Source organism: Aphelocoma coerulescens, unplaced genomic scaffold (assembly GCF_041296385.1).
Source record: "Aphelocoma coerulescens isolate FSJ_1873_10779 unplaced genomic scaffold, UR_Acoe_1.0 HiC_scaffold_39, whole genome shotgun sequence".
NCBI lineage: Eukaryota > Metazoa > Chordata > Aves > Passeriformes > Corvidae > Aphelocoma > Aphelocoma coerulescens.
The window spans coordinates 2,539,055-2,557,043 of NW_027183733.1; the positions used below are offsets into that span (position 1 = coordinate 2,539,055).

Here is a 17,989-nt window from a genome sequence, read left to right on the forward strand (position 1 = left end):
AGCCCTGATCCGTGGGGATGGGAATGTCCCGCTCCCTTCCTGGGGCAGGCTCACACCTGAGCCAGGTGTGCAGGGCAGAACCTTGCCCTGAGCCCAAGCCCTGTCTCCCCTGCAGGATCTGCTTCCCATCGGCCTCTTCCTCCTGCGGCCCCACGCCCAGCTCGGTGCTGAACGAAGGGCGCTGGGCCGGGGTCATCCCCCGGCGGGGGCTGCGCACCCCCTCTGCCCCCTCCCCAAATTCCCTCCCGGGGCAGCAGGGGCTGGCTCAGGAGCCCTGGGGCTCCTGGGGCTCCGTGCTTTCCTTCCTAAGGAAAAGAACCGTCCTTCTCATCCAGGCTCCCATGGCCAAAACTGAAATTCTACCTCCCAAATTCTGTCTATCCAAGGATTGCTCCCAGACAAAAGCTGCCATGAGAGACAGGTCTGGCTGCCCTCACCCATGGTGGCCACCTCTCATCTTCTCCCAAAACACCCAGACTTTGTGCTTTTCTTTCACGTGGAAAAAACCCATCCTTCTCAGCTGTTGCTATGACCCAGCCCACTGCTGGGCTGGGGCAGCGAGATACCGATCAACCCCGGACCCTCCCGTGGATCGAATTTCCCCGGGACACAGACTCGCAGGCTGGGTCGATGGGAGGCTCAGAAGCTGAAGCTGCATCCCCCCGGGGCTGCGCCCGGCTCCAAACTGCCTTTCCCTGTTCAGGAAAATTCCCTCTTACTCGGTTGTTCACTGGTTCTTTGTTGTATCTCCCAGTAGTTCTTGTTGAATTGTATCCTCCCCCTGGCTTGTAACTCTTTGGTTGTTTTCCCCTTTCCCCATGGTTTCCAACCCCCCTCTAAAACTGAGGGAAAAGCCTCTCGACGGGATCCCGGATTAAGATCATTGCCATGTTCTGGTTGCTAAACTTCTGACAATAAACCTGTTGGAAGCCAGACCAGAACCCTCTCTCTCTTCCTTTATCTCCCAACTAACGTGAGCCGATAGCATCAGCTCCTGCCATGTCTCCTCTGCACAGAAGCCAGCGAGCTCAGCCAGCAGCACTTTTCCTGATACCGAAGTCACTTCTGCGACGCACAGAAGTAACGCAGCTGGACTCTCTGTGACCGAGGGCACGCCAGAGCTCGTGCAGCGAGCACAGAACTGCGTTACTCGACAAGGTGCCCATGGCCAAAACTGGGATTCCACCTCCCAAATTCCCAACATCCAAGGGCTGCTCCCAGACAAACCTGCCAGGACAGACAGATGTGGCTGGCCTTGGCCTCTGGTGGCTGTGTCTCATCTGCCTCTGAAACCCTGGGGCTCGGTGCTGCCCTTCCTCTGGAGACCACTGTGACCCCGCGTGGCCTCGTGGAACCCAGGGGCCGTTGTGACCCTGCAGGGCTGGTGGCACCAAGGGAACCATTGTGACCCTGTGGCGTTCCATGGAGCCAAGGGGCCACTGTGGCACTGCTGGGCCCCAAAGAACCGAGGGGCCTTTGTGACCCTGCAGGGCCCACGGAACCAAGGGAACATGGAACAGCTCTGGCTGCCTTGGGCTCCTGGGGCCGCCTGGCAGCTCTGGCTGACCTTGGCATGGCGAGAGCTGCTTCTCACCTGCCCTGGAGCACTGGGGCTCCATGCTTTCCTTCCTGTGTGTGTTGGTTTGGCACGCCTGGTTTTTGGTAGCGGGGGGGCCACAGAGGTGGCTTCTGTGAGAAGCTGCTGGAAGCTTCCACCATGTCCGGCAGAGCCGATCCCCGATGGCTCTGAAGATGGACATGGCACTGGCCAAGGCTGGGCCACTGAGGGAGGCTGGTAACGCCTCTGTGATAGATTTCAGAAGGAAATGAAAACAAAGTGGGACACGGTGTTTTTGTAGTCAGAGAAGAGGAGGAGGGGAGAACATGTGAGGGAAACAACAGGGAGACACCAAGGGCAGTGGAGAAGGAGGGGGAGGAGGTGCTCCAGGAGCCAGAGCTGAGATTCCTCTGCAGGCCGTGGTGAGACCATGATGGAGCAGCTGTGCCCCTGCAGCCCCTGGGGATCCACGGGGGATGCAGAGATCCACCCTCAGCCCCTGGGGATCCACGGGGGATGCAGAGATCCACCCGCAGCCCCTGGGGATCCCTGGGGGATGCAGAGATCCACCAGCAGCCCCTGGGGATCCCTGGGGATGCAGAGATCCACCCGCAGCCCCTGGGGATCCCTGGGGGATGCAGAGATCCACCCGCAGCCCCTGGGGAGGTGCCCACGCCGGAGCAGGTGGATGCCTGCAGGAGGCTGTGATCCAGGGGCAGAGCCGGTGCAGAGGGGCCCTGCTCCCAGGCTGGAGCAGCCTGGCCTTGAAGAACTGGCCCCATGGAAGAGTGACCCACGCCGCAGCAGTTTTGGGAGGACTGCTGCTCGTCAGATTGGACCCACGTCAGAGACGCTCACGGAGAACTGTCTCCCGTGGGAAGGGACCCCACGGTCTCACAGGGGAACAACTCCTCTCCCTGAGCAGCGGGAGAAGCCACAGGAGATGAACTGACCACAATCCCCATTCCCTGTCTCCTGCGCCATCGGTGGGAAGGATGGAGGGGAGGGGAAGGTGTTTTGAAAGCTCTTCTTTCACTTCTCATTATCCTGCTCTGATTTTGTTATTAATAAATTCACTTGATACCTGTAAGTTGAGCCTGTTTTGCCTGGGACGTTGTTGGATGAGGGATCTCTCCTGGTCCTTATCTCAACCCATGAACCCTTTGTTATATTTTCTCTCTCCTGTCCAGCTGTGGACAGGAGTGAGAGAGCAGCTTTGGTGGGTGCCTGGAGTCCAGGCAGCATCAATGCACTACAGACCTGAACAAAAACTCCCTGGGCAATGATTCCCCTGGGATCTAAAGCCCCCACCCCTCACACGACAGCCCCGTCCCACAGAAATGTCAGCCACTGAGCCTCTCGCTCTCCACGGCTTCACTGCTTTGGTGCCCAGTGGTTGCCACGGGGCCACCATGGCCCCTCTGAGCTGGGTTTGGGTGGGGTTTTGGTGGGTCTGCAGTCCCTGTTGTAATGTGGTTGTTCCAGTTCACAGACCACGATCTCTGGGCTGGCCACTCTGGGGATTTATTTTTAAGTCACGTTTAAGCTGCAGCTTTGTCCATTCTGTTATTCGTGTTCAGGTTGGCAGCTCCAGGACTTGCTGTGATCCACCTGTGACTCACATGCCAGGGCCATAAAATTCTGAAAAACTTCACTGATCAGCCCAGCAATTCCAGGCACTGCTGTCTACTTTTAAATAACACAAATCTGTCAACCCCTCCTGTGCTCACAGGACAGCCACAGAGCAGGACAGCAGCGCAGCAGCCAGAGCTGAGGACTCCCCCAAGGATAGAAGGACAGCGTGGAAGGATAAACAGAGCAGCTCTGAAAGCACCGAGTGCTGCTGCTGCCTGGCCCTGCTGCTGTGCTGGGACTCAGCTTCTCTCCCCTCTGCACACAGGCACTGCCCTGCCAGATTCAGATGAGGTTTCAAAGGAAGCATTTCTGACCAACAAGTTGCTGCAGGATCCTTTATTTTGCTAAAGTGCACAGAGGAGGTGATTCCTCATTTCCATTGTCTCTGGGTAAAATTCGAGGTGTAAGCAGTGAATTCTAAATAGGATGAATGATCCCAGTAATGGGATGATGATGGGATAAATAAAGTTCAATTGTGCACAACATTATCACAAAATGAAAAAGGAAACCCTGCACACACACAACCACTCTGAAAAACTTGAGCAGATAGGCTGGGCCTGCACTGAGTTACACTGCAGCTGTGGAGAACAAAACCGGCACTTCATTGCTGCTGAAAAAATCCAGCCATCATTTTCCTCAGGGCATCCCTGAGCTCCTGGTTCCTCAGGCTGTAGATGAGGGGGTTCAGGGCTGGAGGCACCACCGAGTACAGAACTGACAGGGCCACATCCAGGGATGGGGAGGAGATGGAGGGGGGCTTCAGGTGGGCAAACATGGCAGTGCTGAGGAACAGAGAGAGCACGGCCAGGTGAGGGAGGCACGTGGAAAAGGCTTTGTGCCGGCCCTGCTAAGAGGGGATCTTCAGCACGGCCCTGAAGATCTGCACATAGGAGAAAACAATGAACACAAACCAGCCAAATACCAAACAGACACTGACAGCGATGAGCCCAAGTTCCCTGAGGTAGGATTTGGAGCAGGAGAGCTTGAGGATGTGTGGGATTTCCCAGAAGAACTGGCCCAGGCCATTGCCATGGCACAGGGGCAGGGGAAATGTATTGGCCATGTGCATGAGAGCGTAGAGAAAGGCACTGGCCCAGGCAGCTGCTGCCATGTGGGCACAAGCTCTGCTGCCCAGGAGGGCCCCGTAGTGCAGGGCTTTGCAGATGGACACGTAGCGGTCGTAGCACATGATGAGGAGGAGGGAATACTCTGCTGAGATGAAGAACAGAAAGAAAAACACCTGAGCAGCACATGCTGAGTAGGAGAGGTGCCTGGTGCCCAGAGGGAATTGTGCATGGCCTTGGGGACAGTGATGCAGATGGAGCCCAGGTCGCTGAGGGCCAGGCTGAGCAGGAAGAAGAACACGGGGCTGGGCAGGTGCTGGCCGCAGGCTCCGGCGCTGATGATGAGGCCGTTGGCCAGGAGGGCAGCCAGGGAGATGCCCAGGAAGAGGCAGAAGTGCAGGAGCTGCAGCTGCCACGTGTCTGCCAATGGCAGCAGGAGGAAGTGCCTGATGGAGCTGCTGTTGGACATTGGCTGTGTCCGGGCATTGGGTTCTGCCACGGAGAAAAAGACAGTGAAGAGTTAGAGGAGATGTCTGTAACCACAATCAAAGCCATTTCCTGTACACCCTCCCTGGAGCACACACAGACACCCTTTGGTGTTTAAGAGTTCTGGGGTTTTTGTTTTAAGCTCCCCCCATATCTCTCCTGGTATTCTTGGGTATCAGAAATCCTCAACCTTTCTGCTTCACTCAGGGAGAACAGAGCAATTTTGCAAGGCAAGATGATGAGTGGAGACTCAGGGGAGGTGCTCTGTCATTCTGACCTGCTCAGAGTTTCTCTGTTTCACTTTTCTCAAATGCAGAAGGTTCACCCTCCCATGTTTCCCTTAAAGATCACCAGGTGCTGCTGGGAGCAGATGGATCCACCACAGACCCCCAAATGTCCGTCCCTCTCTCAAGGTCTCAGCACCACATTCGTAGCCGAGGACACACCGGGCTCATTTCACCAACCCAACAGCATTTTCACACTTGTAGCATCTCTGCTTTTCTCCTCTCTCTGGGCTTTCAGGTAACACAAAGATGCTCCAGGACAGATTTGCATCCTGGAGGAAACTCCCAGCTTGGAAGGAAACCTCGGGGAGAGAGCCAAGAGTCCCAGAGCTGGCACTGGATGAAGGGAGATTGAGCTGCTGCCCTGGCTGCACTGACAGCCCTGCCCAGAGCCGGGCACTGGGCCAGCATCACCCTGAGCCAGCTGTGCCCCCTCCCAGAGCCCCCCAGTGCCAGGCAGATGCTCCCAGCCCTGTGCTCTGCAGAGGGAACTGGGCCCGGGGCTGCAGAGCTGCCCCACGGCTCTGCTGCAGCTCTGCCTGCCCAGGAGGGGCTTCACGCCTTGGACCCCCAGCCCTGAGGGCAGAGGCTTGTCTGGGGGGCACAGGAGGGAGGGGGCTTCTTCAGAGGGAGGGGCTGCACTGGAGGGGATCCTGTGGGGATCTCTAAACTCTGCCTGACACATTGCTGGGTTTGTTTTCTCTCCTTCCCTGATCTCTTCCCTGCTTCCTGGGGATTTTCCTCCTGGAGGTGTTTCCCTGTGCCTGATCTCTTCCTGCCAGCACTCACAGACCCCATATCTCTGTGCACTCTCCTTGGCCCTACAGAAACCTGCCTGTGTGCAGGGCACTGGCTGGGGACAGGTTCTGCTTGCAGCTTGGAGAAAGGACAGCTCAGACTGAGCCTGATGGGTCCAGCCAAGGTGATGCTGGTGCTGTCCATGGGCACAGGAGTGGCTGAAAGCACATGAGGGATCTCCTGTGCACCTGCTGATCACTGAAAGTAACAGTTCGGATGTCCCAGGGACCTGAAAAAATTCGTAACACCTTTAATATTTATCCTCCCTCCCCACCATTCTCCAGTGGCAGGAAACTGAAAACAAAGTCTCAGGAAATTTTCCTCATTTCTATCAAAATCCTTGTATTGGAAATATTCTGGGAGTGATCAGAAACCCTCAGCCCATCAGAGCCTCATGAGCATTTCACCTCCCCTGCACTCGAGATGCTCTGAGTTGTACTCACAGAATCCGTAGGCAGGGGGATGTTGCAGCTTTAGGAGATCCCTCCAGGAGCTGCAGCTGCCGTGTCCTGCAGCCAGAGGCTTCCTGTGCCAGGGGCTGGCAGTGATTCTCCCGCAGTCACTTCCCAGCCCCTTCCCAGCCCATCTGAGTTGAAGCCCTGTGTGCCCCTGTGCTGTGCCCGGGCTGGCTGCAGGCAGTGCCCCAGCCCTGCTGGGCTGTGCCCAGGAGCTGCTCCTGGCCAGAGCTGTCTCTCTGCAGCGCTGCTGCTTGCCAGGAGCTGCCTCTGTGCCAGGAGCCCGGCCCAGCTCGGCAGCACAGACACAGCACAAGGGCTGTAATGACCCCCTCGGGGCTTGGTGCTGAGGCCCTGAACATCAGTTCCTGGCAGGGACTGGCAGAAACCTCTCAAGGATTCAAGTCAGAATTGAACTTCAAAGTTTCTGGAAGTTTTCATGGGTCCCAGTGAGGGACACGACTGAGAAAGTGTCCCCAGGCTGCAGTCAGAGCAGAGAACTGGAGGCAGGGATGACAGGGGGGGACAAAGAGAAGGCAAGTCTTGGTGCCCTGGGGCACAGCAGCGTCTGTGCCACCAAGGGCTGGGAGGAGACACCTTGTCCTGAGGCCCTGGGGCCTCCTGGGCACAGCCCCAGCAAGGCTGGGCACTGTCAGCCCCTTGTCCTGCCCTCAGCATCCCCCCACATCCCAGTGGCCTCAGGGATCTGCTGGAAGGAGTCCCTGGGGAGCCTTGGTCAGGAATGGCCCTGGGGGCTCCTGAATGCTCCCAGGGACTGCAGGGTTTTCAAAGGGCTTTGGCTTTTGCCTAGGAGTCTCTGAGAGCTTTGTGCAATCCCGGCCTCCAATTCTCTCCTCCAAGGAGTCCATGAGGAGCCTGTGGTGGGCATGGAGCTCAGTGGGACCCATTGATGCCTCGAGACTGTGGAAACCATGTTTTTACTAGAAAATGGACGTATCATGAACCAGCCATAAAACAGAAGAACCAGAGCACGTAAGACAGAAGGACTTGAGCACCTGCACAGGGGAAGAGTCCATGGGGAGGTTGTGAGAAAGGAACAAGCAGCACTGGGGAGGATGTGAATGAGGAACAAGCAAAGGAAGAAAAGGATAAGAAAATGCAAACTGAAGGACAGTTGTGACATACACGACAGACAGTGTGACACACAGACAAGAGCCAATCACAAAGCATAAAGCAGCGTGTGAAAATAGCCCTTAACCAGTAATAATAATGCACCATCGCGTGTAGGGAAAGCAAGAACTGTATATGAGGGACAGTAGGTCATCAATAAAATGGCTTCTGCCTGATTCACACCGAATCGTGTAGAGTCCATTGTTTCTCTCCGCAGGCACATGAAGAAACAATTGGACAGAGCAGATGAAAATTTTAGGGTGTAAAGGTAAAAAATCAGCTCTTCCCAATGAGTCTCCAATGTTGATCTGAATCCCGATGGATGTTCCTGCCCCTGCATTCACCCAGGTGCCTACGGGGATCCAGGAGAACGTGGAGAGCACCAGCCAGGGGTCTTCCCAACCTGGATCACAGGGAATCTGGGTCACCAGGGCTCTGCCAAACATGGGTCCTCTGATGGGAGATGGAGTTGGAGCAGAGGACAAAGCTCTTCCCGCACTCGGGGCACTCGCAGGGCTTCCCTTAGCGGTGCCTCCGTTGGTGTCTGGTCAAGTTAGAGCTGTCTGAGAAGCTCTTCCCACACTGGGGACACTCGTAGGGCCTCTCCCTGGTGTGGATGCGCCGGTGGGTGACGAGGTGGGAGTTTTGCTTGAAGCCCCTCCGGCATTCGGAGCAGCGGAAGGGCCTCTCATCCGTGTGAATCCGCTTGTGCAGGAGGAGATGGGAGCTGGTCTGAAACCTCTTCCCACACTCGGGACACTCGTAGGGCCTCTCCCTGGTGTGGATCCTCTGGTGGATACGTAGGTTGGAGATTGTGACACAGCTCTTCCCACATTCCCCACACTCATAGGGCCTCTTCCCAGTGTGTAACCTCTGGTGGCGGATGAGGGTGCATCTCTGGCTGAAGCTCTTCTCACATTCCCCACACTTGTGGGGCTTCTCCCCATCGTGAAGCTGCTCATGAACCACCAGCTCTGACCTCTGGCTGGATCTCCGGCCGCCTTCCCGGCACAGGGTGGGTCTTTCCTCCTCAGAGCACCCTGGGCTGCATTTGCAGCCCCTCCTCCTGCGGGATCTCCGGGGCTTTTCCTCCCCGTTGGATTCCTGCACCGTGGAGCCGCTCAAAACAGCCTCTTCCACCAGGTTCTGCCGCGGGGATTTGTCCTCCCTGGGCTCCGTGCTCAGCTGCTTGTCTGGGGGAGGAAGGACAAGGAGAGGATGGGATTTGCCTCCATGCCACAGGGAAGGGGAAGGAGATCCCCCCAGTGCGTCCCCAGCAGGACGGTATTGGCATCGGGGTTGTCCTGCAGCCGGGGGCGATGCTGGGCTGGGAGATGGAGCAGGACAGAGGGGGAAAGGGGCACTGACTTCCCCCTCACCAGCCTGGGGGTCCTGGGGCATCTTCCTCTTCCTCACAGCCTCCTCCTCCATCTGGCCAAGGGCTGGGAATGGGAAATCCTGGTTTGGGGAGAAACAAGGGATGAGTGTGTTGGGTTGGGGCTTCCTCCTGCCCAAGCCCATCTTTAGAAGTCACTGGGTACCTGGTGTCCATAAAACCAACAAAAAATCAAGAGTGACTCCAAAAACAGCCTCCAGGAGTTCCCCCTTTCTAGTCTCCACACTTTGGGGTTCTGGGGGTCCCTCTTGTCAGGGCTGCTGGGGGTCCCGTGGGTCCTGGGGATCCCCCTCTCCGGGGTCCTGCTTAGGGATGCTGGGGGGTTTTGGGGGTCCCACAGGTCCCTTTTTTCCTGATTCTGCTTTGGCTCCCAGAGGTCCCAGGGTCCCCCTCTTCAGCCTCCCTCCACTCCAGGCACTTGGGGCTCCCCCCTCTCCTCACCGCCCCTTTTAGGGCTGAGAGATCCCAACCCCACCTCATCTCCAGGCCCCCCCACCCCTCCAGGCTCTTGGGGGTCCCCCAGCTCTGGTATCGTCCCTCTCTGCTCTCCCCACTCCAGGGTTCCCGTGTTCCAGCCTTCCGCTCTCCTGGGGATCCCCAAAGCCAATGTCCAACCCCACCAGGACCGGGCAATCCTCACATGGACCCCCCAAGACCCCCAAGGGGCAATTATAGCTCAGCTTTGGAGTCCTGCAAGATCCACATATCCCCTGTGGCCCAAAAATCCCTCCCAGGGACATGCAAGGACATCTGGGGCTTGATTCCAGAATCTGCAAGCTCCAAACACCCCTCCAAAAAAACCCCTCCTGGTGACCCCCCGATAGATTTGGGGTGAGCTCCCCCTCCCCACTCACCTGCAGCATGGGGGGGGAAGATGCTACCGGGGCTGGGGGTGCTGCGGACACAGTGGGCGGGCGGTGGAACCTCGTGGTTCTCCAGTTCCTCCTCCTCCTCTCTCCCTCCTCTTCCTCCTGCTCCGCCTCCACTCCCACCCTGCCCCCCCTTTCCCACCCCCTCTGCCCCACGGCTGCCACAGCACCGGCTGCTGTGTGGGGGGAGCTCCCCGATCAGCCCCAGGGATGGACAGGGGGGTTGGGGACCCCCCAGTGTGGATCCCTCCCTTCTCCAGAGCCCCAGGGAATCGCTCCAGGGCTCAGGTGCTGGGGGACAGGGCTGCACCCCCATGGAACCACTCTTCTGTCCCAACCCCACCTTTCCCTCCCCTCTCCTCCCCTTTCTCAGCGTTCCCCCAATCCACAGCCCCATTCCAGCTCAATTTGGGTGTCCCATCCCCATCCCGCTTAGTTTGGAGGTCCCAGCCCCCTCTTCCCCCCCCCCCCCTTCTGCATCTTCCCCATCCCCAATCCCTGCCTCCCCTCCCCCGGCCTTGGTTTTGGGGGTTCCAGGCCCCTCCTGCTCACTTTGGGGGTTCCATTCCCCATTTCGCTCAATTTGGGGTCCCAGGCCCGCCCCCCTTCTCACCGCTCACCCCGCGGCCGGGGGGGCTCCCAGCACCACCAGTGCCACCAGTGCGGCCCCAGCTGCCCCCACACGCCCCATGCCCAGCGCCGGGCGCTGCCCACAGCCCCAAAGCAGCCGCGCTGTGCCCTGGGGGGTCCCCAGAGCGGCCCCGCCCCGCACGGCACTGGGAGCACCAGTCCGGACCAGTGCGGAGCGCGGGCGGGCGGCATCAGCCGTGCCCGGGCAGGGCCGGGCCCCGCGGGGCTCCCGCCCGCACTCGGCCCCCGCCGGGACAGCGCGGGGGGGCCCGGCCTGGCCGCCCCCACCTCCCCCTCCCCAAATTCCGCTCCGGGGGGCGCTGGGGGCGGGGGAGGCTCAGGTGGGGCCAGAGGTGCCGGAGCCACGTGTCCCCCGCTGCCAGCACCACCCCCTCAGGATTAGGGGTGCCCCAAAACTCCCTCGGAGCTGGCGGATACCCCGCAGGCGAGCTGCCCCTCCCCGGTCACCTGCGGGATGAGGGGAACGATGCTCCCGGAGCCGAGAGCTGCGGACACAGAGAGCGATGCATGCACGTGGAAGCTCCTCTTCCTGCTCCTTCTGTCCCACCTCTTCCTCTCGTTCCTCCCCCTTTATCCCTCCTCTTCCTCCCGCTCCTGCTCCTCCAGCCGTCCTCCGTCCAGCAGCTCCGCTGCCGCCCCCAAACCTGGGGCTGGAGCGTGGGGTCTGGGACACAGCCCCGTGCTGGGGGGCGGCAGCGGGAGCCGCGGGGCCCGGCCCGTGGGGGCGGCCGGGCTTGAAAAGTGCGCGGGGCCCCAGCGCGGTGTCCCGGTCTTGTTCCTCACCTTAACACAATGTCTTCAACTCCCTACGTGCCCTTCATTTAATCAGCATTTCCTAAATGCTGACCCATCCCATCATCATCTCTACCCGGAACAGAACTCCCCAGGCCATTCCAAGTCCTTTATAGTTCTTAAAATACTGTGGCCAACTCCTGACCGTGATTTCCCCCACCCCCGCCTCCATGCAGACCTTGTTGTCTCCCAGCACCAGGATCGTTCCCACTGGCCCAGGTCTGCATTTAGTGAAGCCAACAGTACTTCTACCACTGCTTTCAGCAAGACCCCAGTTGAGTCTTTACATTTCAACATAACCAGATGATGTCTACTTAGCATGAAATGTAGTTACTGTCTAAGAGTTGCACGTCCCAAGCAATTTCTTAGCATAATAAATTTTAAATCCTTTGGGTTGAAGTGTTTGGAAATCATCTGCTAGCGTATATAGCAACTTCACTACATTCTTATTTTCAATATCTATGTAGAGCTAAGGAATTCCAATTATGAGAGGCTCTATTCTGTAAGCTCATTAAAAGTTAATATCCACCACAACACTCTCTCTATTTCATTGGTTCTTTGCAATTGCTTAGCAAAGATAACAAGCACTGGGCTTTTTAAGAGAGAGACACACGCTTTCTTACCTAAAAAGACACAATCTTGTTCCCACCAAGGCACTCACACAGGTGAAAGTCACAAATTTCCCGCCTCTTCCTTCCTTTCCAAACCAGTGCAGCATGAGAGGAAGCAGCTGTTTCCCGAGGCCGATGGGTCACAGACAGGTCAGATGACATTGAGGCTTGTTCCTCAGAGGCTGTCAGCAAGCAGCAGATGATGATCACAAGGATCCAGGTGACACCATCACCCTCTCAAGAGAGGAATCCTTTAAGCAAGCACATTGCTCATCACTTCCATCCTGCTTTGGTCTAATGAACCAGCTCTTCCTGGCAATGAGCAGCAAGGGGATCTAATTTGACTGTTGCTATCCTTTTACATTTTCTTCAATCATTACATCAGAACAGACATTTTACTTTTGTTTCAGTTACTCCAGAGGACCTTGGCACAAAGCAAAATGAAGTCAAATGAGAAATAGCTAGCTTAAATTTATATACACCAACAAATCATGCTGTGTTTCAACAAGTGTAAGAGAGACATGGGACTTTCCTTCCCTCTTAGCAGCTGCAAGCATAAAAAAAGTAATGGTGCAATGTTCATTAATAAAACTTTCTTAAAAATCTCTTACTGTGGACAGATTCAACATCTGCAGGAGATACCCAAAACACACTCATTGTGCTGCACTTCCCTTTTTCCATTCACGTGTTATATGTACTGAAAATATGTTACCGAGTAGGTATGAACACACCATGCTCCCAAATTTTCCCGAAGTAAAACATATATCTGTGTATGTTATAAACAATCAAACACAAGGGAGAAAAGCTGGCACAGATGCTGCAGCAAAGGAAATTCATCACATTACAGATCTCCCCTGATATGGAGATTGGCCAGGACTTTCATCAGTGATGGGAAGGAATTTTTCATCTTCCCATTTACAGCACCTGAAGCAAGAAGGACCCAACACCTTAAGCGGTGTCCAAGATAGCACAGAAATTTAAACAGAGCCATTTACAAAGGGCAGCAATTCATCTGGCCAGTTCACACCTCAGATAACTATCTGCAGAACCCAGAGCAACATGATACTCCAAGGAGCAGTGAGATAGCCAGCAGATTCTCAGCTAAAGAAAATCAGGCAAGAACAGGAGGTTCCTTAGCCTGGCTAGCCCAGATAACTTCTCCCAGCCATTAGCATGAGATGAAACAGAAAGAGAGAGGCTGAATTACTTGCAGTGTACAGATACTGCCCGAGGGAAATGTGACAGGGGACCTACAACATAAAAAATGCACTTAACTGTAAAAACTAGGAAGTGAAGCTAAAAATGAGAAAAATTAAAAGCTGTCCTTGGATATGCAGCAAAAGGCACACTGACATCATCAACGGGAGAAGGAACACAAAAGCATCCAGCTGTTCAAAAGCTGTGCTATTCAGGTACAAAGAAATCAATGGTTTTTTAAAGAAAAAGTCCCTCACAACGTGAATGAGCTCAGTAACACTCAAAGCAATATTATTTGTTAGAAAAATCATCTGCTCCAGTGCCTGAAGCAAAAGGTTTGCCGTTTATTCCATCATTCCCTCAAATCCAGGGATTAGTGAGAACTTCTTAACAAATTCCTGCCTTGCCTTATGGTCCTTCAGTTTCACCAGGGCCAAAGCTTGCTGCTCACAGTCAGTACACGAATCCCGGTGGTGTTGCCATCCTCTCTGAGTGAGAAAAGCACTCGAGATGGTGAACAAAGAGATGGGGCAGTTTCCTGATGCCTGAGAAGGATGTTCTCCACTGAGTGGCACAAAGTCTGCTTTTGTTCAGACAGGAATTAAGAGGAAAAATGGCAGAAATTCATGATAGGGATGATGAGGAGAAACACTGGGCTGTGCACACATTCAGTCCAAGCAACATCAACTCCAGGTGTGGTTTAAAATTCACGTTTATGCTTTATTAAAGCCATGCACTGTATTTATGGCTCTCAGTGAATTCTGTATCCAAAAGGGACACGTTAGCTGATTAAAAATTAGTTGGATTTCTTTCCTTCTCCTGTAGCAGTGCCAGTAGGAGAGGTAACAAAGGCAGTTCCCTGGCCTTCAGACATTGCACAGAAGTGGGATACATAGATACAAACTCATGCAGCCAAACTGCAGGTATTTAATTCAGGGCCAAAGACATGAAGCTAGGCTTCTTTTAATAAATCACGGACAGGGATGAGCTCCTGACATTAACATTCCACTCCTCCCTCTTTCTGCTGAGACAGTCTGGACAACACGAATATCCCTAATACAGATCCAGGGCTCTGGTATAACAGCCACCCCAAAAAGCCATAGTTCCAGCTACCTTTCCTTTCTTTGCATCATACCAGGAGGAATCAAAAGGAATGAAAGCTATTTCATTTATTATTACAGGTGAGAACCCCTCAAAGTACACAGGAAGAGAAGTTGTATTTTGTAACCTTGTTCTCCATCTAGAAGTAAAACAGGGGCTGGTGTGAGGCAATGAGGGGAACAGAGAAAATGCTGAAAAGAAACTGAGGAATGTGAAGCCAAATTTTCAAGCATTCCAGGCAATCGCACCACTCAGGGACATTCTACAGCTCAGCAAATCACATGCTGGAATGCAGTGGAGTATGGAGTAGGGAAATAGGGAACTGCTCAACAAAATAGGTGCTACAGCCTCTTGTGCTCAGGCTCTTAGCCCAAAGTATGTTCCAGCTCCAACTGAAGGACATTCTGAACCAGAGGAGTACTGACCTTTTGATTTTGGCAGTTCACAGTTCTCAGACATCACAACGTCTGTGGCTCCTCTCATCATTATTTTTGCTGTTTTCACTACTGGCCATCAAGTTTCCTGCAGTAGCCATCCATGAACCCCAGATCACTACTACATTAATAACACAGAGCATGGCTCTGAGAGTGCATTAGTGAGGCACCAAGAGAAAACCCAAATGATGATCCTCCTCACAGAAAAGGTAACAGACAAAAAAAAAAAAAAAAAAAAAGTGTGAAAATACTTTTTTAAAAGATGGCTGAAATTAGGTGAATTCTTAAAATTAAGTAAATGTCTGAAGTTAAATTTAAGCAAATTTAACTGTTGCAAAGTATTCTGAATACACATACAGTACAATATACTAGAGTCTAAAATTAAAAAATCTTACCGTCATGGAATATGGGGTAAGGGATATGTTTATTTGGGAAAATCAGTTCCGCAGAGACCTCTTTGCTACAAATACCTTGAATTTAATTCTTCTGCCTTGATACAACCTCCTGAGAAAATAAAAAATAAAATAAAAATCCTACAGGAAAAACTTGTGTTGGATGCAATCTACTCCCTCAGACCTGATACAAAAGTCTGATTTATTCTCTTGATTTATTGTCTTAAGGAGAATGAATTAATTATTCTTCCACTCAGAAGTCTATGGCATTAATCCTTGAGTTGAATCAGAGAAAATTCAATCTCTCTTGAGTTCCCACTCCATTTACTTTTCTTGTAGTGTTCTGTTTTGTTGGAGTGAAAGCTCCTCTGGACTCAGGCCCAGAGGGAAGCCAAAGCACAGGGGTTGAATTAAAACCTTTGGACAAGCTGAGATACATGAAGTCACACCAAAGTGAAATAGAAATATAGATATTTTAACCTTTAGTAGAAATATATGCGGAGTGCCTGAAACATTGAAAAGCTGCAGCAGAGACCTTAAACACAGTTCTTACTGCAGCAGTGTTACCTTTTCACAGAATTCTTTACTTTAGACAAAATATGGATAGAATTACACTGTTCACATTTTTTAGATGGAGTGTTCACATAAACAATAAGAGCTGATAGAAACTGCATCTGCAAATCTGTGTAATACCTGTGTAACACTGGTGTAAGGCTTACGACTGTTAGAATTAGACCAGGATAGGTTAAGAAAAGGAAAACTAGAATCGTGTGTTAATCTTATTGGTCAATTAACAAATATAATCCACACTTCTGCAAGAAAAAATATAGAGTCTAGAGTATAGAGCATATAGAGTATAGAGCATATAGAGTATAGAGCATATAGAGTATAGACTACAGAGAATATATAGAGCTGTCGCGGGTTGGGTTTGTAACCGGGCAGAAACACCAATTTAGTGTAGTGGTTTGGTCTAAAATACTCATTGCTGTTTATCTTCTGTGAGATAAGAATTAGGAGAAATGCAAAGCAGGCACCAACTTGAATGAATATAAAGAAGTTTATTAACAGACCTAAAAGAAGAAAAGAAAAAAATTATACCACCTTTAGAACTCTCCTCCTCCCCCCACCTTCCTCCCGTCTCCCACTGACAATGTAAAGACAACCCTTAAGATGTTCAGTCTGTTTACCACTTCCATAATAACCTGGTTTAGTCCATTTAGAAAGAGAAGTCTCTTTTTGCTCATGCTATGAAAACAGTATCACACCGAGACAGCCACCCACTTCCAAATATTGTTCAGTCCATTCAGGAAGAGGAGTCTCTCTGCTTGCGATGTGAGTCCCTTCCCCCGACTTGCAGCTTTTCCCGCAACTGCTTTCGAGGGTCCACTCTTGAAAGTTTTCTGGGGTACAATTTTAAGGTTGAGCTGTTCAGAAACAAAGAAAAACAGAGGCCCTTCTCCTTCCCTGGGAGCAAAGGGTCATCTTCATCTTTAAAACTATCTCTGGAAGCATCTCTAGGAATTGAGGTTTTTCTCCTTTCCTCTTTGGAGCAAAAGTCCTCATCTGGTTCATCTGATTCATCTCTCTCTGTCCAAACTTCTCATGAAATTACAGCTGCGGCAGCATCTGCCTATTGCTTACGAGTTGAACACTCCACCCCCCATATCTTCATGAAATTACAACAGGATACTCTGATATATCATAGCTTCACAACAGACTTTCAGCTTTAAGCATCTCCTCTCTCTCTTCCCTCAGGTTTTCAGCTCTTCACAGCAATAAAAGGGTTAATCTCACCTCGGCCTCACAGCTGGAATGTGGCTTATCGCTGTTGGTCACCTGACCTCTGCCGGACAGAGGTGCCGCTTTGCTGAATCTCGGCCGCAGTGGAGGGGGGGATTCCGAGCCGCTCCGGCTGCCCACGGCAAGGCAGTGGGGGGGGTTCCACGGCTGGAACAGGCCCATGGCTCCAGGCTGGCTGTGGCCCGGCCCGGCCTGGCCCAAGCAGGGCCTGGCCGGGCCTGCTGGCCCCTGCACGGGGCCTGCAGCCACCTGTCCCAGTGCCGGAAACGAGAGAGGGCTTGGGGGGGGAGTTTGTCTATTCTTAAGTGTGGATCACAGAGGCGGTCACAACTTTAAGTGGCTTAAAGAATTGTCCATATTCAAACTGGCCAGCTGATAGGTTCTATCAGGTCCCAGAGGAAGCTGTAAGCACCCCTTAGCAAGGATATCCCTTCCGGGACTATGCTTGCTAACCTATGACAAGAGCATATAGACAATAGAGCATACAGAATATATAGAGCATATAGAGCATATAGAAGAGGAAGAAGAAGCTGTGTTTTCCTGCTGTTTGCTGTCACTGCTTGCCTTTATCATGTAACCCCCTTCGAACTCTGCCTTCAAGAAAGCTGTGAGACTATGAAATAAAGAGCTCAGCAGAACAGCAGCCTCCTCTGCTCTCTCACCCTGCTCCGGGAAGGAAGGGTACCCCGTCAAAAGCTCAGCAGCGCAGAGCCCCAAGGCTGCTGTGGGCAGCAGGGCCCAGGGGCCGTTCCCACCCGCAGCGCTCCTGTCCTGGGCTGGGCCTGCACAGGGGCTGTGGCACCACGGCTGGGGCAGCGGGGCACAGAGGGGCCGCGGAGCCGCTGCCGGGGCTGGCAGCAAGGCCAGGGACAGACAGGGAATTTCTGTGCATTGCCTGCGCTGGGCAGGGCTGAGTGTGGGGAAGGCAGAGCTCAGCCGGCCTCGGTGGCTGCAGGAAAAGCCAAGAGCCCCAAGAGCCCCCGTGGCTGTGCTGGAGACCAAGGCTGGAGGAGGGAAATGCGGGGCTGCTGCGGGATGGGGAGGGAGATTGAATTTCAGCAGGCACTGACGTGGGGCTGAGAGACTCAAGGGCTCCTTGGCCTGAGCCTGTCCTGGAAAGGTCTCTCAGCCCTCTGTGCCCGTGAAGGGCTTCAAGGAGGAGCAGAGCTCATCTTGGCAGGACCCTCATGGAATCCCTGAGGGACAAATGCCAGTGCCTGCCCAGCCTTCCCAACATCCCTGACACCAAAGGCCTTTTCCACATCCCTCAGTTCCAGGTCAGTTCCCAGAACACAGCACAGGCCTGTCCAGGTCCTGGGGGCGATTCCGAAGGGA

At 53.5% G+C, this 17,989-nt stretch overlaps 1 protein-coding gene across 1 annotated transcript; it reads right to left on the minus strand.

The window, feature by feature from the left end:
* Window positions 1-7,933: 7,933 nt before the first annotated feature.
* LOC138101672 (zinc finger protein 239-like) lies at window positions 7,934-10,856 on the minus strand. The gene is made up of 4 exons (XM_068999446.1): window positions 10,775-10,856; window positions 9,662-9,702; window positions 8,791-8,869; window positions 7,934-8,604 (listed from the first exon to the last, which is right to left on the minus strand). Exons 2-4 carry the CDS (start codon window positions 9,668-9,670, stop codon window positions 7,934-7,936), a joined length of 759 nt encoding a protein of 252 aa, XP_068855547.1. The 5' UTR covers window positions 9,671-9,702; window positions 10,775-10,856.
* Between the last annotated feature and the right edge of the window lie 7,133 nt (window positions 10,857-17,989).